This window comes from Anomaloglossus baeobatrachus, chromosome 10, assembly GCF_048569485.1.
Source record: "Anomaloglossus baeobatrachus isolate aAnoBae1 chromosome 10, aAnoBae1.hap1, whole genome shotgun sequence".
In the NCBI taxonomy this organism is placed as follows: Eukaryota; Metazoa; Chordata; class Amphibia; order Anura; family Aromobatidae; genus Anomaloglossus; species Anomaloglossus baeobatrachus.
The window spans coordinates 87,770,666-87,794,625 of record NC_134362.1 but is presented as its reverse complement, the minus strand read 5'-3'; the positions used below and the strand labels follow the sequence as shown (position 1 = coordinate 87,794,625).

The window sequence follows — 23,960 nt, the reverse complement described above, 5'->3', positions numbered from 1 at the left end:
TTTGGTAGCAATGATCGTTTCCGTAACAAAGGGATCATATCAGATTGTCCACGGAAAGTAGTAGACATCTTACTTTTGCTGGAAGATGGCCTTTCTTCAGCAGATGTTACTGTTGCTTTACCACCTACCCCACGGACACAAACTTTTTCCCCTTTCATACACGCCTGTTCTCCTTTCCACCAGCATCTGGCCTTTTGCCACTCATTTTGTTTGTGAACAAATTGGACACTGTTTGTTGCACTTAAAAATGGGTATCAAAAATGGAGAGGTGGTGTAGAATGCAGAGGTGGTATAGCTTTGTTGTCAGCAGAGGAACGTCACTGACTATCCCAGACAAGGAAACTATGCCCCAAAGAATTGCCTGAGATGATTTAGCCAGACGCTGTGATATAAACTCTTGCGCAGCACTGGCTCAGACCTGCCTAGAAAAAATGGTTATGAACAACTCTAATCTAGCCCTGAAAAGGGCTGAAATTACAAGTAGTCCCTAATCCATAAACCGATGTGCAGATTGCACTGTATAAGTGTATAGCGCCCACAGCAGCAGCAGCGGGAGCGGTGATTGACACACACCCGTAGCAGAGAGATAATGGCGGCGATGGGGAAAATGGCCGGGTCTTATAAGGCAAGGACATGTGACATGCACAGCCTATGACACATACCCTTGCTTGTCTGTCAAAAATCCACTTTGCTGTGTGTGTCTGTGATTGGCTGACAGCCTGGCCCGCCCCACTGTACGCGCGGTTAGGGGGAAAAAAAAAATGGCGATCGCCATTCTTTCAGCACTCAGCAGCAGTGATCTATACCCCGTCCCCCCTGCACACTATAGGCTGAATTTTGATAATATCATTAGTAACAGTGACTGACAGTATTACAGTGAAAAGCCAGCTAGTAACTAGCTATGCTTTTGGTGATCAAACTGTTATCGAACGTAACTCGAACTGTAGAACGACTCAAACACCGACCAAAATCACTCGAATTTGAAATTGGCGAACGGTTCGATTCATCTCTACTGGTGACACTCTGCCCTCACCGGTGACACTGGGGAAACCTGGACCGAGACGCTCACTGATGTGTGCAGGAGACTGTGTTCACACTGCAGACATGTCACCCTGAGGAGGGGGCAGCAAGATGACACGTGCGGGGTTTGGCTGAGGTTTCGGTCGCTTGGACACTTTTATTTATGCCATCAGCGGTGAATGATATAAATAACCCCCACAGAGAAGACGAGAGCAGCATTACTAGTTTCCTAGTAGAACTATGTGTATTAGCACGGTGCATGATATTAGCGCTCCGGCAGTATGGTGTGCTGGCTGCACAGAGGGTGTCGTTGTGGAGCGCAGCCGGTATGCCGGCGTGCACAGCATCCTGGGTCACTATAGACGCATCACGCGTAACTAGGAAGCAGCTGAGGACGGTTTCACAGTCCCTTGACAACGGAGGCGGAGCTTCGTCAGCGTGGTGAAAAGTCCGCTGTCATTGGACGGGTCTCGCAGTGACTGATGGGATCACGGTCAGTTGCCGCCATTTTGAAAGCTGGATGAAGTTTGTTGATACCTGCAGGCAATCCTTCTGTGATACCGGCAGCCTCAGCTGAGGTAAGGAGCCCGGGACCACGGCACACAGCGCACGGCAACGAGATAGGGCTCTGCACCGCGGCGAGGGCATGCTGGGAGTTGTAGTTCCTTGTATTGTTCTCATGCAGTTACTCCTATACGTAGAATGTGGCTTTTATGTTTATTATCCATATTATTTGTTGGTGACCCTTGTTTCCAGCATCTGCCCCTTCTGGAAACGTCCCTGAGCGGCAGAAAATAGAGTGAAAGGTGTCTGAGACTATTATTATATTCCATGTGTGTGGAGAGATGAAAATGAACATTTCCTCTAGTTGCCCCTGGCCGTGCCCCTCCGTTGCCCTGGCCGTGCCATTCTGTACCCCTCCGCCACTCTAGCTCTGCTCTTCCTACCCCTGTCCGTGCTCTTCTGCTTTGCCCCTCTGTCGCCCTGGCCGTGCCATTCTGTACCCCTCCGCCACTCTAGCTCTGCTCTTCCTACCCCTGTCCGTGCTCTTCTGCTTTGCCCCTCCGTTGCCCTGGCCGTGCCATTCTGTACCCCTCTGCCACTCTAGCTCTGCTCTTCCTCCCCCTGTCCGTGCTCTTCTGCTTTGCCCCTCCGTTGCCCTGGCCGTGCCATTCTGTACCCCTCCGCCACTCTTGCTCTGCTCTTCCTCCCCCTGTCCGTGCTCTTCTGCTTTGCCCCTCCGTTGCCCTGGCCGTGCCATTCTGTACCCCTCCGCCACTCTAGCTCTGCTCTTCCTCCCCCCTGTCCGTGCTCTTCTGCTTTGCCCCTCTGTCGCCCTGGCCGTGCCATTCTGTACCCCTCCGCCACTCTAGCTCTGCTCTTCCTCCCCCCCTGTCCGTGCTCTTCTGCTTTGCCCCTCTGTCGCCCTGGCCGTGCCATTCTGTACCCCTCTGCCACTCTAGCTCTGCTCTTCCTCCCCCTGTCCGTGCTCTTCTGCTTTGCCCCTCTGTCGCCCTGGCCGTGCCATTCTGTACCCCTCCGCCACTCTAGCTCTGCTCTTCCTCCCCCCTGTCCGTGCTCTTCTGCTTTGCCCCTCTGTCGCCCTGGCCGTGCCATTCTGTACCCCTCTGCCACTCTTGCTCTGCTCTTCCTCCCCCTGTCCGTGCTCTTCTGCTTTGCCCCTCCGTCGCCCTGGCCGTGCCATTCTGTACCCCTCTGCCACTCTTGCTCTGCTCTTCCTCCCCCTGTCCGTGCTCTTCTGCTTTGCCCCTCTGTCGCCCTGGCCGTGCCATTCTGTACCCCTCCGCCACTCTAGCTCTGCTCTTCCTACCCCCTGTCCGTGCTCTTCTGCTTTGCCCCTCCGTTGCCCTGGCCGTGCCATTCTGTACCCCTCCGCCACTCTAGCTCTGCTCTTCCTCCCCCCTGTCCGTGCTCTTCTGCTTTGCCCCTCTGTCGCCCTGGCCGTGCCATTCTGTACCCCTCCGCCACTCTAGCTCTGCTCTTCCTCCCCCCTGTCCGTGCTCTTCTGCTTTGCCCCTCTGTCGCCCTGGCCGTGCCATTCTGTACCCCTCTGCCACTCTAGCTCTGCTCTTCCTCCCCCTGTCCGTGCTCTTCTGCTTTGCCCCTCTGTCGCCCTGGCCGTGCCATTCTGTACCCCTCCGCCACTCTAGCTCTGCTCTTCCTCCCCCCTATCCGTGCTCTTCTGCTTTGCCCCTCTGTCGCCCTGGCCGTGCCATTCTGTACCCCTCCGCCACTCTAGCTCTGCTCTTCCTCCCCCCTGTCCGTGCTCTTCTGCTTTGCCCCTCCGTTGCCCTGGCCGTGCCATTCTGTACCCCTCCGTCACTCTAGCTCTGCTCTTCCTCCCCCCTGTCCGTGCTCTTCTGCTTTGCCCCTCTGTCGCCCTGGCCGTGCCATTCTGTACCCCTCCGCCACTCTAGCTCTGCTCTTCCTCCCCCTGTCCGTGCTCTTCTGCTTTGCCCCTCTGTCGCCCTGGCCGTGCCATTCTGTACCCCTCCGCCACTCTAGCTCTGCTCTTCCTCCCCCCTGTCCGTGCTCTTCTGCTTTGCCCCTCTGTCGCCCTGGCCGTGCCATTCTGTACCCCTCCGTCACTCTAGCTCTGCTCTTCGCCCCACCCTGTCCGTGCTCTTTTGCTTTGCCCCTCCGTCACCCTGGCCGTGCCTCTCTGCCTCCCTGGCCATGTCATTTTGTGCCCCTCCGCCACCCTGGCTGTGCCCCTCTGCCATGGCTTCTCCACTGTTCTCTTCTGCTGCCCCGGCCATGTATCTCTATGTTCCCCTCTGCTGTGCTCCGTCATCAAGCCCTTCCGCTGTGCCTTTCCGCTGCCCAGGTTGTGCTCCTCCACTGTTTCCTTTCGCCACCCTGGCTATGCCCCTCAGCCATTTTTTTTCTCTGCACTGCTATTACTGTGCCCTTCCACCATTCCCCTTCACTGCCCCGATTGCGCTATGCCCCTCTGCCACCCCAGCTGTGTCCCTCCGGCTTTGATTGACAGGCTTCTACAATGACATCTCGACTACAACACACATGACTGCTGCAGCCAAACCCTTGAGTCAATAAAGACATATCAAGACTACAAGGCACAGCGATGCAGCAGGGTCTTGTAGTCTGTAGTTATGTTTGTTCATCTATTTAGATTACTGTTCTTTTTAAGGGGATTTCTGAAAGGGAGAGCAGAGAACCTGTTATCAGATGTCAGACTGCTCCCTGAGCTACAGACCTCCTAGATAAATGCCCCCCCCCAACCAGACACTGGCCGAGGTGATAACGCTCTGAGCCATGACACCGGCGTCAGGTGCTAAAAATGCCCCAAACAGTCAGATGCCAGCACTCATTTCTGGAGGGGCTTCCAGAGGTGAAATCCGTGATCTGATTGGTTGCACTGTTCTGCTCCACTCTTCTGTTGTACGAGTTTGGGTAACGCTGCCCTGTTAGTGTAATGCAGAGTTGACTTGCTGGCATTGATATTTTCCTTGATCTTGCTTGTTTTGCAGGCATGTCTTCCTCCACCAGTGACCTGCGTTCTGCTGAAGTGAGACGTTCCCATTCCACCCCTCAAAAACCGAGCACAAGCCAGTCAGTGATGGGGCGTCCTAGGAGTCATGATGCCACCAGTGCCGGAGACTCCACCAGTTCTTTGTTGTCACCGATCTATCACCTCAGCTTTGAAAGTGACGTTGAAGAGAATTCATTCCATGAGGACATTTTGGCCAAAGAAACTGGAACAAACAACCCTTGGTAATGTTACTGTCTCTGGCCCTGGTAGACTGCTCTAGATGGGATCTTGGCATCACTAGGCTTTCCTTATAGAAACAGCCATGCTGGAGGCCCAATATGCTTCCAGCACCAAAGGTGGCAGAGAGAAAAACAATGAGCAGTCTGGATATGCCACTGTGCGCCCCGCCCGCCTCTCCAGGGGTGCCTGTGATTATGTGGCCCTGACAAGGGCCACATTTTAGGTGTTTAAGGACACAACATATATATATTTTTTTTTTTGTTTTTTAATTTTTACCTTGTTTTTCTTCTAAGAGCCATACATTTTTTTGAGATATTAACCCCTTCACGACCTGCGGGCAGTAAAATTACGTCCTTTTTTAACGTGACTTAACGACCAGGGACGTAATTTTACGGCCTAAACTTCATTTGATTGCTGTGGCCAAAGCAACGGCTTTCAAATGATGTCCCCTGCTGTTTCTTACAGCAGGGGACCTTTGCTTGACCCCATGGGGGTGGCATCGCCAACCCCCATCGACGATCGATGTGATTGGCTGTTCAAATCTGAACCGCCAACCACATCATTCGCACTGATTTCGGCAAAAATAATGCCCGAATTAGTGCAATGCTATGAGATCCTGCTATGAGATGCCGTAGCAGCTACAGCAGATTATAGGTGGATCTCAAACATGCCGCCCCCAGCCCCTGCAGCACTGATTGGAGCGATCGTGCTATGACGCGCAATCGCTCCAATCAGTGTGCAGTTGGGCGGTCTGATCTGCAGGTGGCCGCCCTCCCCAGGCCTGTGCTGGTCTGGGGAGCCTCCCCCAACATGTCTGCAGCGTGGAGTGGCTGGTACTTGTGGTGCCACCGCTGCCGCCGCTGATGTCACCGCTTCTGCGCCTGCTCCACGTGAGTATTCCACTCTTCTTGCAGCCCGTGCCCCCCCACGCCCCGATCTGCCCCCCGACATCCCGATCTCCCCCTGCGATCTGCCTGCCTCCTCTGTCATCTCTATTCTGCTTCCTTCCTTCCTTCTTTGCTTCTCCGGTATCCCCCTCTGCTCTCCCGCGCCCCCTCTGCTCTCCCCCTCCCCTCTCCCCTTGACGTCCTCTTACCTGCCTTCACCGGGTCGTCCGATTTCTTCACTGGCCCGATCACATCTGCCTCCATCTCTGGGTCCTTCCTGGGTCTTCTGCTGATCTGTCCAACGTCCTGCCTGCGGCTCCTGTACAGCTGTCTATCTCGCTTGCCTTCTGTTCCTCCTGCTACTCCTCTGGGTACTGTGAGTATAACTTTTTTTTTTTTCCCCTGTATCCTGTCTATTTTTACACCTCATCCATCCGTCCGTGCGTCCCGCCGAGCACTGATCACGGATGCAGATAACGGATCTGCATCCGTGGTCAATTTTTGCGTGACTTTTTTTTTTTCCGTATCCCCGACGCTTTTTGTATCGCATCTGTCCGTGCGTCCCGCCGAGCGGTGATCAGGGATGCACATAACGGATCGGCATCCCTGCTCAATTTTTGGCGTGACTTTTTCTTTTTTTTTCCGTATCACCGACGCTTTTTGTATCTCATCCGAATGTGCGTCCTGCAGCGGTCGATCAGTGCACCGCGTCTGTGCGTTTGAAAAGTCAAATGGCGTTCGTTCTCTTCTGAGCCCCACCATGCGCCCAAACAATTTATTTCCACCACATATGAGGGTATCTGCGTACTCAGGAAAAATTGCATAATACGTTTTATGGTGCAGTTTTTCCTGATACCGTTGTAAAAAAAAAAAAAAAGCTACCTGGTTGATGCAAAAATTTTGTGGTTAAAAAAAGAAAAAAAAAAGAAAATTTCACGGTTCAATGTTATCAACTTCTGTGGAGCCCCTTGGGGTGCAAGGGGCTCACCAAACATCTAGATAATTTCCTTGAGGGGATGGGGTCACTTGTGAGGGAGCTCCACTGTTTAGGCACCATAGGGGGTCTCCAAACATGACATGGCGTCCGCTAATGATTCCAACCAATTTTGCTGTCAAATGGTGCGCTTTCTCTTCTGAGCCCTGCCATGCGCCCAAACAATTACTTTCCACCACATATGAGGTATCGTCGTACTCAGGAGAAATTGCACAATACGTTTTATGGTACATTTTTTCCTAATACCCTTGTGAAAAAAGAGCTACGTGGTTCAAGTAACAGTTTTGTGGTGAAAAATAAAAATTGTATTCATGGCTCAACATTATCAACTTGTGTGGAGCCCCTTGGGGCTTGCCAAACATCTAGATAATTTCCTTGAGGGGATGGGGTCACTTGTGAGGGAGCTCCACTGTTTAGGCACCATAGGGGGTCTCCAAACATGACATGGCGTCCGCTAATGATTCCAACCAATTTTGCTGTCAAATGGTGCGCTTTCTCTTCTGAGCCCTGCCATGCGCCCAAACAATTACTTTCCACCACATATGAGGTATCGTCGTACTCAGGAGAAATTGCACAATACGTTTTATGGTACATTTTTTCCTAATACCCTTGTGAAAAAAGAGCTACGTGGTTCAAGTAACAGTTTTGTGGTGAAAAATAAAAATTGTATTCATGGCTCAACATTATCAACTTGTGTGGAGCCCCTTGGGGCTTGCTAAACATCTAGATAAATTCCTTGAGGCGTCTAGTTTCCAAAATGGGGTCACTTGTGGGGGAGCTCCATTGTTTAGGCACCTCAGGGGGTCTCCAAATGCAACATTACGTCAGCTAATGATTCCAACCAATTTTGCTGTCAAATGGTGCTCTTTCTCTTCTGAGCCCTGCCATGCGCACAAACAATTACTTTCCACCACATATGAGGTATCGTCGTACTCAGGAGAAAATGCACAATACATTTTATGGTGCTTTTTTTTTACTGATACCCTTGTGAAAAAAAGCTACCTAGTTGAAGCAACAGTTTTTTTGTGGTAAAAAAATTTTTTTTTTCTTTTCACGGCTCAACGTTATAAACTTCTGTGAAGCCCCCAGGGGTTCAAAGTGCTCACCAAACATCTAGAAAAATTATTTGAGGGCTCTAGTTTCCAAAATGGGGGTCACTTGTGGGGGAGCTCCATTGTTTAGGCACCTCAGGGGGTCTTCAAACCTGACATGGCGTCAGCTAATGAGTGCAGCTAATTTTGTGTTCAAAAATTCAAATGGCGCTCCTTCCCTTTCGAACTCTGCCGTTCGCCCAAACAATTGATTTTTACCACATATGGGGTATCTGCGTACTCAGGAGAAAATGCACAATAAATTGTAAAGTGCACTTTTTTTTTCTCCCTTGTGAAAATTAAAATTTTATGGCTAAAGTAACATTTTTGTGTTAAAAAGTAAAATTTTCATTTTTTCCTTCCACATTGCTTTGGTTGCTGTGAAGCACCTAAAGGGTTAATAAACTTCTTGGATGTGGTTTTGAGCAGTGTGAGGGGTGCAGATTTTAGAATGGGGTCACTTTTGGGTATTTTCTGTCACCTCGGCCTCTCAAAGTCACCTCAAATGTGATGTGGTCCCTAAAAAAAATTCTTTTGTAAATTTTGTTGGAAAAATGAGAAATTGCTGATTAACTTTGACCCCTTCTAACTTTCTAACGAAAAAAAAATTTGTTTCGAAAATTGCGCTGAGGTAAAATAGACATGTGGGAAATGTTATTTAGTAACTATTTTGTGTGACATATTTCTCAGATTTATGGGCATAAATTTTCAAAGTTTGAAAATTGCGAAATTTTCGCAAAATTTCCTAAATTTTCACAAACGCAAAAAATATCGGCCTAAATTTGCCACTGTCAGGAAGTACAATATGTCATGAAAAAACAATCTCAGAATCGCCAGGATCCGTTGAAGCGTTCCAGAGTTATAACCTGTCAAAGTGACACTGGTCAGAATTGCAAAAAATGGCCCGGTCATTAGGGTGTGTTAGTGGCCGGGGGTGAAGGGGTTAATATAATAATTTTATTCATTTATATAGCGCTATTAATTCCACAGCGCTTTACATACATTGGCAACACTGTCCCCATTGGGGCTCACAATCTACAGTCCCTATCTGTATGCTTTTGGAGAGTGGGAGGAAACGGAGTACCCGGAGGAAACCCACGCAAACACGGGGAGAACATACAAACTCCTTGCAGATTGTGTCCTTGGTGGGATTTGAACACAGGACCCCAGCGCTGCAAGGCTGCAGTGCTAACCACATATATGAAATATTTGCTATATAGACATTAGCAGCTTACAGATAGTAAACCCATTAGATTATTGAATTAAAAGCAATGTTTTATTTTTTAGATTTAATTAAAAACCTACATAACACACTTATAACTAAAGTGACCCAGTGCCGTAGTGGTCACAGTCATACAGGTGAGACTATATATATTTTAATATGAGTTTCTAGGCAAGGAAAGTACAGTGCAAAATACAGAACCCTTAGGGTACGTGCCCATGATCAGTATTTGCAGCATTTTGGACGCAGCATGCTTCAGCTGCATCCAAAAAGCTGCGTTGTACAGTACAACCATGGATGGGATTTCTAGAAATCCCATGCCCACTGTGCTTGTTTTTCCAGACCACAGCATGTCAATTTTTTGCTGTGGATTTGCATGTGTCCTCCGTAGGGAGAACACAAGTGAGAGGCCACAGCGCACTGAACCCTGATCGTAGGCACAAGCAGCTGCGGTCTTCTGCGTTCTTTTACAAAACAGACTCGCGGACCTGCAGGTCAGGACCTTATCGTGGGCACATAGCCTTAGAACTTCTTACTGATCCCTGAAGAGATTGCCCTTCCTTTCTATGGAGGTTGGCACCCTAATATTCAGTATGGCGCCCGACTCACCGAAGGTTATCCCTCAAAAGCCCCCTTATTCCCTGCATTAAACTATGAAATAGGTGATTGCACACAAAAGATATGTGAATACTACCAGTTAAAATGCTTGCATAGTACTTAGCTCAATCAGCAGTTTTGACAATACAATCATCAATGTTGCTGCTGGTTAATCAAATCTCCCTTCTCAATGCATCCCCCCAGTAAGTATTGCAGGGTTCATTAGGAGATATTAGTAGATGGGCCCAATCGCTTAAACAGGTCTGCGTTCCATGTACATAAAGAACCTCCAGCATCTTCTATCTCGCGCCAGGGAATATGTAGCGCCCCATACATGCCCACTTACGGTTTAGCAATCCTCGAAGTTCAGTAAAGTGGAACGCAATGCACCCCAACAGCGTGTCTGGTATGAGACATGTAGCGTGACCATACAACCAGGCCTGTGTAACATATCTTCTGATCGCACATAGAGAAATTATTAGGACTTGAGCCCACAATACTAATATAGCACAGGGTTTTCTGGTCAGAAGTACAAATACTTTATTGGGCCTCCTTGTAACTCGATTTTGATCTATAAATTCAAGTCCACATGATGATTATATATATCAATGAGGCTAACATTAGATCATAGGTTAAAGGGGTTATCCAGCTTATTTTGCCTATTCTTTTTTTATTTAACCATTGGGCTACATAGGGGCATGTTGGTAGATAGCAAATACCTATCAGCCCTGCTGTCAGCCCCTCCCACTGCTCCTACCAGGATTTTGCTACTTCCTGTGATGTCACTGACGACTATAAGCTGAGTGGGGTGTTTTTAGCATAAAAAGCATGGGCTGAAAAACTCTGCTTTTCGCGTGTGTGTGTCATATATATATATATATATGTGTGTGTGTGTGTTGTTGTGTAGTTGCCAAGTGTTAGTGTAGGGCGCTGTGAATGTTCTGGGTGTTGTCTGGGTGTGAGAGCGGTGTTGTTTGTGTTGCGTGGTGCTGTGTGTGTTGCGCTGTTTGTGTGGCTGTGGGGTGCGTGTGTGTGTTTTGGGGGGAGGTATGTTTTGTGCAATGTGTGTGTGTGTGTGTGTGTGTGTGTGTTGCGCGGTATGTGCGTATATTTCTGTATGCCGCGGGGTTTGTGTGTTGGGTGTGTGCGGCGTTGTCTGTGTGTGTATCTGTGTAGGGCGGTGTTTGTGGTTCCCAGTGTGTTGTGTGGTGCGCGTATGGCGGTGTGTGTGTGTGTGTGTGTGTGTGTGTGTTTTGGGGGGGAGGTGTGCACACCCATCGTGCTCCATCCCCCATCATGCTCCATCCCCCATCGTGCTCCATCCCCCATGCTGCTCATTCCCCCATCGTGCTCCATCCCCCATGCTGCGCACCCCCCATCGTGCTTCATCCCCCATGCTGCGCACCCCCATCGTGCTCCATCCCCCATGCTGCGCACCCCCCATCGTGCTCCATCCGTACATGCTGCACACCCCCCATCGTGCTCCATCCTCCATGCTGCGCACCCCCCATCGTGCTCCATCCTCCATGCTGCGCACCCCCCATCGTGCTCCATCCTCCATGCTGCGCACCCCCCATCGTGCTCCATCCTCCATGCTGCGCACCCCCCATCGTGCTCCATCCTCCATGCTGCGCACCCCCCATCGTGCTCCATCCTCCATGCTGCGCACCCCCCATCGTGCTCCATCCTCCATGCTGCGCACCCCCCATCGTGCTCCATCCTCCATGCTGCGCACCCCCCATCGTGCTCCATCCTCCATGCTGCACAGCCCCCCATTGTGCTCCATCTCCCATGCTGCGCACCCCCCCATCGTGCTCCATCCGACATGCTGCGCACCCCCCATCGTGCTCCATCCGACATGCTGCGCACCCCCCATCGTGCTCCATCCCCCATGCTAGGAGAGGAGTATAATAGGAGGACTATAATAGGAGGAGTAGTCCTGGGGAAAGAGGAGTATAATGGGAGGAGTAGTTCTGGGGGGAGGTGTATAGGTGCCCAACGTGTGCTGGGGCGGGGCCGAGCGGGCTAACGTGTGCCGGGGACGGGGCCGAGCGGGCCACCTGGGAAGGGGCCAAGCGGGTCGCCAGGGGCGGGGCCGAGCGTGCCAACGTGTGCCGGGGGCCGAGCGGGCGAGGCGTCAACGTATGCCGGCTCCCTGCACATGTGTACCGGGAGCCGGTGTACGCTGGTAACCATGATACACATCGGGTAACTAAGGTAAGCGCTTCCTATAGTTACCCGATGTTTATCATGGTTACCAGCGTACACGACTCCGTCACGATCCCAGCATCGCAAGGTTATGTCCGCCGGGGGCGGGGCCGAGTGTGCCAACGTGTGCCGGGGGCGGGGCCGAGTGGGCGAGGCGTCAGCGTATGCCGGCTCCCTGCACATGTGTACCAGGATTCGGTGTACGCTGGAGCGGGCGATGCGTGCGGAGGGCCGAGGCGAGCGGCCAATCCGTGGGGGGGGGGGGCGGGGGCCAGGCCGAGCCCAGCGGCCAATCCGACAGTTGTCACTGTAACGACACAATTTTGGAGCAAGACAGACAGAATAAGGCAATTATATATATATATAGATATATTATTATATTGTGTGTGTGTATATATAATATATATATATATATTGTGAGACTGTGACCGGGGTTATCTATGACGGCCGGTATGTCTCGCCCAGGTTGTGCTCACTCCATGATAGAAAGTAAATCCACTATAGGGTTAATGCTGTTTCCCTACAGGCTTAAGGAAGGGTTAAAGGAAACAGGAACGAGGGCAGGTGTGCCGGGTGTGGGGGAAGTGACCAGAACTTCCTGAGCCCTCTGCTGGAGAGGCACATGTATTTTGTTATGGACTTTTTGTTTGGACATTAAACACCGTGTGCTGTGAACCTTGATGCCTGGATCCCGTGTCTTCTGCTGCGCAGCCGACCGCGCTACCTCACATATGGTGGAGAATCGGCGGGCATGACAGCCGGTGAGGTGTAGCATCCATCCCTGGTGACCCAGCTGCGCATGTCCTGGATTCGAGCGGCTATACTACAGCCCAAACCCGGCGACGCCATGGAGGACATACTAAAGCATTTGGCTCAGGCTAATGCACAGCAGCAACAGGCTAATGCACAGCAGCTACAAACCAATGCACACCTGCTCCAATCCTTGCAAGTGCAGGAAAAAAAACTCCAAGAACAGTTGGATCAGGCCAATGCACGTCAGCAGCAATCCTTGCAAGTGCAGGTCAAAATGCACCAAGAACAGATGGAGCAGGCCAATGCACGTCAGCAGCAATCCTTGCAAGTGCAGGACAAAAGGCACCAAGAACAGATGGAGCAGGCCAATGCACGTCAGCAGCAAGCCTTACAATTGCAGGAAAAAAGGCACCAAGAACAGATGGTTCTCCTGGCCAAGTCGATCCGTGCCGGACCGGCAGCAACAACCCCGGGACCGGGTGACGACGGCAGCGTCCGGAAAGCGGTGAGACAAGCGTTGCAAAAGATGACCCCGGGTGATGATGTGGAAGCGTTCCTGGCGGTGTTTGAGCGGGTGGCCGAGCGGGAAAAGCTGCCGACCCCGCAGTGGGCTGAGGTATTGTCGCCCTATCTGACGGGGGAACCCCAAAAAGCGTACCTGGACCTCGGTACCGAGGACGCCATTGACTATGTGACCCTGAAAGCCGAAATACTGGCTCGGTTGGGGGTGAATACCTATGTACGGGCTCAGCGGGTAAATCAGTGGTTCTATGAGGAAGCCAAACCCGTACGCTCCCAGGCCTATGACTTATTACATCTTGTAAAAAAGTGGTTGCAGCCTGACACTCTGAGCCCGGCGCAAATGGTGGAAAGGGTAGTAGTGGATCGTTTTGTGCGCACTTTACCCGTCACCGTTCAACGGTGGGTAGGACAGGGTGACCCGAGTACCCTGGACCAATTAGTGTCCCTGGTAGAGCGGCATGTGGCTACGCAGGACTTGATACGGGACACTGAGACTTTGCGTACCACCCGTCGGTCCGGCCCCTCCAAGCCTAGGGCCAAGGACCCACCGCCGACACCGGTACAGGAGTCCGCTACCATCCTGGCTGAGGCCGCGCCCGCCGTTCCTGAGGTCCGGAAGGCCATGTACCCTAAACGACAACTTGTCAAGGGGGTTTCCTTCCCTATTAGATGTTGGCGGTGCCAGCGGGTGGGACATATGGAAGCCCAGTGTCCACTCACCACGGAGCCCATGGATTGTGGGGTTACCCGGCGGGGTTCAATGTATGCTCAGGTGGTGTGTACCGCTGACCTGGTCTCCCCAGAGACAGAGCCCCACTTGTGCCAAATACAGGTGAATGGATGTCCGGTTACAGGATTGTTGGATTCCGGAAGCTTAGTGACCCTTGTGCGATCCACCTTGAGAGCTAAAGTAAAGGCCACAGGACGCACTGTGGGGGTGGTTTGCATACATGGGGACCGCCACGACTATCCCACGGGGATTGTCACCATCACAGCACCTTGCGGTCAGGTGCAACATGAGGTGGGACTTCTTAACACTCTTCCTTATGACGTGATCCTAGGAAGGGATCTGCCCTATTTTTGGACTTTATGGAGGGGACCCCCTAAGTCCCCTCAGATATTGGTCGGTCCGGGACCTGAGCCCTACAATCCTGAATCCGGGACACCTGCCGTAGGGGTCACGATGATAGGGACAGAGTGTGAACCCGATAGGTCACCCCTAGAGGTATTGGCAGGAGAGGCTGAGACGGTCGAGCCCATCCCGGAGTTGGAGGCGTCCCCGGATACGTTTGGGACAGCCCAACTCCAGGACCCTACGTTAATACATGCCCGGAGTCGGGTGACAGTAGTTGACGGGGTGGCACAGCTGCCCAGTGCCCAGGTAAGGTACCCCCATTTCGCTCTTAAGCAGGATTTACTCTACCGGGTAGATGAAATACGGGGCGTAGGGGTAGAACAGTTGGTGGTGCCCCAGCCGCATCGCCGGCGGGTCCTCGACTTGGCTCATAAACACCTGATGAGTGGCCACCTAGGGGTCAAGAAAACGCAGGAGCGAATATTGCAAAGGTTCTATTGGCCCGGGGTCTTTGGGGAGGTAAAACGGTTCTGCGAAACCTGCCCGGAGTGTCAGCTTACTGCACCCCTGACCCATTTTCGCAGTCCGTTGGTACCGTTACCCATTATAGAAGTCCCTTTTGAACGGATAGGGATGGATCTGGTGGGGCCCCTCGTAAAGTCCGCTCGAGGGCACCAACACATCCTAGTGATCGTTGACTATGCCACCCGGTATCCCGAGGCGATACCTCTCAGACATACTGCAGCAAAGCTTATAGCTCGGGAGTTGTTTGCTGTGTTCTGCCGGGTGGGATTGCCCAAGGAGATCCTTACGGATCAGGGGACCCCATTCATGTCTAAAGTGACCAAAGAGCTATGCCGGCTACTCCAGATCAAGCAGTTGCGTACGTCTGTGTATCATCCGCAAACGGACGGTTTAGTCGAGCGTTTCAATAAAACCCTGAAAACCATGCTAAGAAGGGTGATTTCAAAAGACGGGAAAGACTGGGATATGATGCTTCCCTATTTGATGTTTGCCATACGAGAGGTGCCACAGGCATCCACGGGGTTTTCGCCTTTTGAATTGTTATACGGGCGACATCCCCGGGGATTGTTGGACCTGGCAAAGGAAACATGGGAACAAGAGCCCACCCCCCATAAAAGTGTGATTGAACACATTTTGGGTATGCAGAACCGCATAAGCGCGGTCATGCCAATTGTGAAGGAGCACTTACAGGAGGCTCAGGCCGCGCAAAGCGGCCGCTACAATAGACAAGCCACCGTGCGGACCTTTAAACCCGGGGATCGGGTGTTGGTATTGATCCCCACGGCGGAGAGCAAATTCCTGGCTCAGTGGCAAGGCCCCTACGAGATAAAGGAAAGAGTAGGGGTGGTTAACTATAAAGTATTGCAGCCCGGTAGGCGGAAACCTGAACAAATATACCATGTCAACCTATTAAAACCTTGGCAGGAACGGGAAAGCCTGATGGCTGTTTTTTCCCCACCTCCCTCCTCTTCGGGTCGTTCACATCCGGCTCCAGCGACCTCCGGAGAGGACGAACCGGAAGTAAGGATTGGAGAAGCCCTCACCAAGCAACAGAGGCGAGAGGCCAGACGGTTGGTTCAGCAGAACCCCGATGTCTTCTCCGAGCTGCCCGGTAGGACCAGTCTGATACGACATGATATTGTCACCGAGCCCCACCTGAAGGTACGCCTGAAGTCATACCGGGTGCCGGAGGCTCGACGACAAGCCATATCGGAGGAAGTAAAGACAATGTTACGCCTGGGGGTCATCGAAAAATCCCGGAGTGAATGGGCTAGTCCGATTGTCCTAATACCAAAACCCGATGGCTCCTTAAGGTTCTGCAATGACTTTAGGAGATTGAACGAAATATCCAAGTTCGATCTCTACCCCATGCCCCGGGTGGATGAGCTGATTGATAGGCTGGGACAGGCGCGATATTTTACCACGCTCGACCTGACCAAAGGGTACTGGCAGGTGCCACTAACGGAGTCCGCCAAGGAGAAAACCGCTTTTGTTACGCCGGAGGGTCTCTTCCACTATGTTGTCTTGCCTTTTGGGTTACATGGCGCTCCGGCCACGTTCCAGAGGTTGATGGACTTAGTGCTGGAACCCCACCAGGCGTATGCATCAGCGTACCTGGATGACATCATTATTTACAGCTCCGATTGGCAGACCCACTTGGAACAGGTACAAGCGGTGGTGGACGCGCTTCGAACAGCCGGATTGACAGCCAATCCCAAGAAATGTGCATTGGGACTCACGGAAGCCCGCTACTTGGGCTACGTGATAGGCCAAGGAGTGATTAAGCCCCAAATTAACAAGGTTGAGGCGATCCAGAAGTGGCCTAGACCCCTGACCACGAAGCAGGTTAGGGCCTTCCTGGGTATCGTGGGGTACTACAGGAGGTTTGTAAAGGATTTTGCGGGACTATCAGCCCCCTTGACGGACCTTCTCAAAGGCAAGAAGTCCGTCATGGTGCGGTGGACTCCGCAGGCCGAGGACTCCTTCCGGGCCCTGAAGGGGGTCCTGTGCGGACAGCCCGTTCTGGTCAACCCTGATTTCCGGAAGGAGTTCATAGTACAGACTGACGCCTCGGAGGTCGGCCTGGGGGCAGTGCTGTCTCAGGTGGTTCAGGGGGAGGAACACCCCGTCACCTTCTTGAGTAGGAAGCTCACCCCTCCCGAGCGGAATTATAGCGTAGTGGAGAAGGAGTGCCTGGCGATCAAGTGGGCCTTGGAGTCCCTACGCTATTACCTGCTGGGACGGCAGTTTCGCTTGGTGACGGATCACTCTCCACTGGTCTGGATGAGGTCCGCCAAGGAACGGAATGCCCGGGTTACCCGGTGGTTCCTTTCTCTGCAGAACTTCCGGTTTACGGTTGAACACCGGGCCGGTAGGTTGCAGGGCAACGCCGATGCCTTGTCCCGCGGCCCGTGCTTGATGGCTGGAGTTCAACCCCGCACGCTTGAACTGAGGGGGGGGGTATGTGAGACTGTGACCGGGGTTATCTATGACGGCCGGTATGTCTCGCCCAGGTTGTGCTCACTCCATGATAGAAAGTAAATCCACTATAGGGTTAATGCTGTTTCCCTACAGGCTTAAGGAAGGGTTAAAAGGAAACAGGAACGAGGGCAGGTGTGCCGGGTGTGGGGGAAGTGACCAGAACTTCCTGAGCCCTCTGCTGGAGAGGCACATGTATTTTGTTATGGACTTTTTGTTTGGACATTAAACACCGTGTGCTGTGAACCTTGATGCCTGGATCCCGTGTCTTCTGCTGCGCAGCCGACCGCGCTACCTCACAATATATATATATATATATATATATATATATATATATATATATATATATATATATATATATATATATATATATATATATATATATATATATATATATATATATATATATATATATATATATATATATATATATATATATATATATATATATATATATATATATATATATATATATATATATATATATATATATAATATATTTATAATATATATATATATACACACACACATCTACTGTAGTCTCACATTAGGTGCTATATATAGTCTTCATTACACGGTATTCATTTATCTATAACAACTCTATCTGCCATTGTGGATGTGATGTGAGGTGATGGTGCTGTCACAGATGAGAGAAGCAGGATCTCTCATGTTATTTCCAATACTGTAGTGATGAGAGGTCAGTGCTGGGCAGAATACTGACAGCCAATGAGTGTGCAGAGGGCGGGGCTGGTCATTGAGGCCGGGCTGTGCCAGCTCTGACTGTGATGTGTTTGGCAGTCAAGCACAGGAAAATTTCAAGTTTGCTTGAGCTGCAGGTAAATAAAGTGGACGCAGAGAATAAAGTGATAATTCAAGAGGAACAAAAGTTAGAAACAAAACAAAAAATGTAGGGGTGTTCTAGATGACAGCACAGATTAGGCTGCTTTCACACCTCCGGTTTCTGCAATTCGGCACAATCAGGCACTTTGCAGGAAGATCGCAACCGTTTTTTTTTTGCTGCCGGTTGCGTTTTTCCTGCATAGACTTTAATTAGTGCCGCATTGTGCCACATGGCCTTGCGTTCCATCCGGTTTTTGCCGCATGCGGCAGATTTAGCCGATGCGGTGGCCGGATGGAACGTTGCCTGGCACGTTTTTTCGTGTGGCAAAAAAACCCGCATCTGGCCGATGCGGCGCATTTTTCAATGCATGCCTATGGTGGCCGGATGCGGCGCGATGCGGCAAAAGACGCATCCGGCCTCCGCCTGCAGTTTTTGCCACTGCGCATGCTCAGTAGCATGCCGCAAGTGGCAAAAACCGGACGGGCCGCATGGGAAAAACTTATGCAAAGGATTCGGTGTTTTCACCGCATCAGTTGCATAGCTTGCACAGCCGGATTGAGCTGCACAGCTCAAGCCGGATGTGTGAAAGCAGCCTTAGCTTAAAAAAGTTGTCCGACCATAAACTCAACCTTTTTTTTTTAAGTATAATCAAAATAAATATATGTTTGCTTTTCAGTCTGCCAGTAAGGATGATCCCATAATGGATCAATTCTGGGCCATGGGGGATAGATAATTTAGAACCAATACATTTCAAATCAGTTTTAGTAAAAGTTATAAAGGGAATTTAAGGAAAAGTAATTTTTTTTTTTTTTTTTTTTTTTTTTTTTTTGGAAGAGGAGGTGGAGGGGGAATAATAGTAAAAAGGACAGATCAATGAGGGTATAACAAAAGACCCAAAGCTAAGCTGTTCATAAAAGCCCTTTGGATAAATTGAGCCAAAACAAAAATTCCATTGACTTTCCTTCTGGAGAAGTAGTTTCTTCCAGTCACTCTTCCTAGGTGAAGGGGACACCACCTCAGTAACCCGGAAGGATATGCTATTAACCTTGCCCCATAGACTAACCTAACATGTCTGGATAATGGAGTTTCCCTGATGTTTTCCCTTCACCATAACCGCACCACACATGAGAGAGCATGTCCGCACTTAGGATCTAGGAACTAGAAACCTACTGAACATAAAAGGCGGTACCTCTCCTAAGGCCCCAGTGATTGCCTGTTCCTGGCGGATACCTATGACCCTGCAGGGTGTAGAGAACCTGGGGAGACTTCTCCAGATGAGTGCATCATGCAACGTCCACTCTTTTTCTTGTTTGGTACGCATATATGTGTTAATAATGCCCTCTTTATTCTCTGTAAACACACTGGGGTGTTCGGAGCCCTTCTATTTTCAGTAGGTTTCTTGATCCTGGGGGCAGATACTCTCGCATGTGCGGTGCCGACATGGTTTGGAAAATCCAATGATCTTTCTTATATCCCCCAGATCTTCTCCCACACGTTTTTGTAATTCTCTCTTATCGTTGCAATTATATTGACAAAACTAGGTACACGTAACCAATGAAATCACTCCTTTTGTTCCACAAATGGCAAAATCGTGTATGGTATAGCTCTTTAAAATGGAGGCGCTGATTCATTTTTGCAAGGGTTAATCCATTGACAGAATTTACAGTGTCCACACCTAAATGTTTCTAAGACCCTTCTCTCCAGCCATGTTCCCTCTTGTGCTGGTGTACAAGAAAAGCTGTTCACTAATCAATCACCTATTGACTTCCATTACAAATTCCTGAAAAGAGGCTACATCTCCAGACCAGAGTATAAAAAAAGTCATCAATGAACCTCCCCCAGTATGCTATTTGAGGGGGGGCACATTTTGAAAGTGGTTCTTGGAAGTCCTGAGTGTTTAACCCCTTTAAAGGGAATCTGTCAGCAGGTTTTTGCTCCCTCATCTGAGAGCAGCATAACGTAGGTGAAGAGACCCTGAATCCAATAATGTATCTCTTAGGTTACTGGATGCAGCCGTTCTGACAGTTTTTGGATTTAGACATCTGGCAGGGATGAGAGAGCTGTCACCCCTACACCAGGCTCTCTATAGAGATTGTAAATGAACACTGAGGTATCAAATACACCAGGGGGTGTGCCAGACTACCTGCTTATGACATTGTAGTCCGAGCAAAGAAGTCCTACCCCTTAAACAAACATGACAAATTAACAACAAATCTGGCCTTGACAAGACAGGCATCCCTGAATTTTGTGTGTCAACCCTTGCAGCATGTTGGCTTCAGCTTACTTAGCAAAAACCTGCTGATAGATTCCCTTTATGGATGCAGCATATATATTTTTTTGTGTTTTTAATTTTGACCTCTTCTTTCAAGAGCCACAACTTTTTTTTTTTTTTTGTTTTTCTCCATCTATGGGAATGTGTGAGGGCTTGTGTTTTTTGCATGCTCAGCTGTAAATATTTAACCCCTTCATGACCTTAGACGTACCGGTACGTCCTATTTGGAGGAGACTTCCAGAACCTGGTGCTCATGTGGGCACAGGAGCTGTGCATGACATCTGAGCCCCAGCAGTCACAGCCAGGGACGGTCCTGTCATCAATATTGATCACAGAGAGAGTGTGCTCCCTCTCCTGTCCAATTGGCGCCCTTGCGACGTCATCGCAACGGTCCCATCGTTGCCACGCTGCCACCGATGTTGTCATGACGACCTGTGGCTTACCGACCTATGGAAAGCCTCTGAAATCATGCCAGAAGCATGATCTCTTATGCATTGCACTACATTATATCAGCAATCAGAAAAATAAAAGTTAGTGTCCTGTTTAGGAACAAAGTAAAAAAAAAAAAAAAAGTCAAAATAAAATCAGAAAATAGAGACGAAAAAATTGATACAAATAAATATGTATATTAAAAGAAAGACGTACAAATATTTGGTATTGCTGCGTCCAGAACAACCCAATCTATAAAACTAGAACACTAGTTAACCCCTTCAGTGAACACCGTAGAAAAAAAAAAAATTAGCAAAAACTGTCTCTTCATCATACAGCTGAAAAAAAAGAGGAAAATACGCAATCAAAAAGGCACTTGGAAATAAAAATGGTATCACTGAAAACATCATCTTGTCTCGCAAAAAAACAAGCTGCCATACAGCTCCGTCAGCAAAAAAATAAGAAAGCTATAGCTCTCCGAATGCAGCAATGCAAAAACTATTTTTTTCCCCTATAAAATTGCTTTTATAGTGTCAAAGTGGCAAAACATAAAAAAAACACTATAGAAATGTTTTATCTCTATAATGTACTGACCTGAAGACTTTTACATCACGGTGAATGAAGGAAAAAAAACTCCGCAATTGCTGTTTCTTTTTTGTTTTGTCTCACAAAAACTGGAATAGAAAGCGATCAAAAAATGTGGCCCAAAATGGTACCAACAAAAACTCCAACTCCTCCCTCCCAAAAGAGCCTTCACGTGACTCTTAGCAGAACTATAAAAAAAAAAGCCCATAGCCTTCAAAAAACGGTGATGCAAAAACCTTTATTTTGTAAAAGTGTTTTTTAGTGTGATAGTAGCCAAATCTAAAAAAAAACGATAGAAATCTGGTATTGCTGTAATCGTGCTGTCCTAAGGGTTAAAGCCGCTTAATCAACTGTACCACAACGTGAACATCGTAAAAAATTAATTAAACCAATTCAACTGCTGTTGATTTGTTCATTCTGCCTCAGTTCGCATTTATCCTGCGCTCCACACTGAGCACTTACACCAGGGATTACATGTAAGTTTCTGTAAAACGTAGTTAAGACAAAATTACCAATGAAAAATTATTTGTAATGAGGCAGAGCTTGGCACATTGAACTCTCATCTGGCCTGTGGTCCGGCGAAGTCTATCTTTTTATGCATATTTTGAGAAGTGCACGAAAGTGCGGTCAACAACAGTTTTGTACATCATTGAATAGACAGACACCGCCGAATTGGCGCCAAACGGAGTCCGAAGTAACTCTGCTGCCTCATTAGTTAATAGATACATTGGGGGTTTCACCTGAATCATTTGTTTCTGAAATGTACATGGAAACTCTAATCTGAGTTCTCAGCACATAGTGTGACGCCCTGGCCTATCAGGTTGTCACTGGGTATTGTACAACCTGCTCTTCTGCACAGTATCCACCCTTTTTGGTTAAGGGATCCCAGTCCTTTGGTGTTGTGTTGGCTTGTCCAGTTGAAATCCTAGGAACACTTCCCACTTGAACCTACCAGACGCTCCATTGGGGGGCCTGAGGGATGTGGGGCAGCCCACATGGGGGGTTGGTGAGGAGAAAGTGAGGGTAGAGACAATTGAGAGTTGAGGGTGAAGGAGAGAGGAGGTGATGTGGCTCTCGTGAGGAGAGGCCACGGAGGAGAGCTCCTGTATGCTAGGTGGCAGATGTTGGTCTGGGTCTGGCAGTAGCTGGAACCCGGTCGCAGGGGACAGTATCAAGGGGCACGGACTGCCGCGGAGGGCAGCCGGCGGCCTTGAGCTATCACCGGGCAGGGGCCAGGGCACGACTAGGTACGTGGACCCTTGGCTGGAAAGTAGCTTCCCGCGTTCCAGTAATTTACCCGACAGGGGTGAAGACTTCAAGTGTCATCCTCAACCTGCTCCAAAATCGGGGAACTAGCGCACCGATAGGATAGGACTTTCCCACTACAGTCCAAAGAAATCCTACGCGTGAACCCTGAGAGCAAGCTCACTCCGTTAGCCACACGGGTGAGCGGGGCCCGGCGAGTTTCATACCAACGGGTCCAATCGAGACTAAGGTGCCAGGAATAGGGCCGCAGACCAACAACAACACCAAGGGCACGGATCCAGGCGTGCTTCCTGCAGACTACCGTGGTGCTCAGAACTTTGGTTTACAAGCTGTTGGTGTGGTTATTATGGAACTGAGTGAGTACATTGGAAGCCCCTGCACCTATTCCCTAACTGCACCCAAACACGAACCACCATCAACGGGCCCCGGGACACCAACCCCCCCTACCCACGAAGGGGTTAAACATCAGGCTGCCACACCATCGTCACTGGGCTCCCCAGCGGCAGCGGTGGTCGCTCACGTTGCCACACACCGTGGGTGGCGTCACGAACTTTCCGAAAATCCCCACCCTGTACATATCAAAACCCCCTTCTTTTTAATTCGAGTGTCCGCGCGGACCCCCCCGGATCAGGAGACCCCTCGAGCCACCGTAGCTCCGGATCCGAGCGGCTCGGCCGCTGGCACGGGGGCGGTACAATAGCATAAGATAAAAGTGAACTGATCTAAAATGTTCTGTACCCAAATTGCCACCAAATAACATTCAACACAACCCACAAAAACACAAGTCCTTCATCTGTTAATGTAAATATTAATGGGTGCGTTCACATTTCTGGTAGCATAAAGGCTCTGCAGAAGCGCTATGGCTCTCCTCAAAACAGCAACATCTGCGCTCCCAAATCCAAATGCCCCTGTCCTTTTTGAGCCCCACAATATGCCTAAATCAGTTAGTGTCCACAAGTTTGGGATTGTTGTAGTGAAGAACTAACAGAGTTAAATAGATGGGTAGAGTGCTCAAAAAGGGACTAACGTGTAATCTCAACCCTATTTTAAAATGTGCAATTTTTATTAATCATTAAAATGTACCCACAAACAGACACACAAACATATAATTGAGAATGGATCACGTTATCCTTGTAAATAACCAAGGAGTTTTATATACACACTCACTTTAGGAAAGGGAAGGGAAACTAATATAGCCCTATAAGTGTAGTGTATCCCTACCTAACAACGGAGGGTATGACACCATAAGTTACCGGGGCGCCCCCGTTCCACGTCGGCTCTCCCTCTCCCTGACCCTGATATAGGGATGGGATGGAAAGCCCTATAGTGGTGCTTGCACAGTACAATATATATGAGTTCCCAAATGGTAATACTCCTCCCTGTATTGTTTTCCTTAGATCAAGAAGGTATCAATTTACTGATCTATAACCAGGAATTCCTA

General features: G+C 49.6%; 1 protein-coding gene across 2 annotated transcripts in view; it reads left to right on the top strand.

Moving 5' to 3' along the window:
• The first annotated feature begins 1,506 nt into the window (after positions 1-1,506).
• Positions 1,507-23,960, top strand: part of CCDC34 (coiled-coil domain containing 34) — an 85,034-nt gene continuing 62,580 nt past the window's right edge. For both annotated transcript variants that reach the window (XM_075325497.1, XM_075325496.1), the window contains exons 1-2: positions 1,507-1,598; positions 4,533-4,776. In XM_075325497.1, coding sequence (XP_075181612.1) covers positions 4,535-4,776 — 242 coding nt within the window. In that variant the 5' untranslated portion in view covers positions 1,507-1,598; positions 4,533-4,534. The remainder of the gene's footprint in view (positions 1,599-4,532; positions 4,777-23,960) is intronic.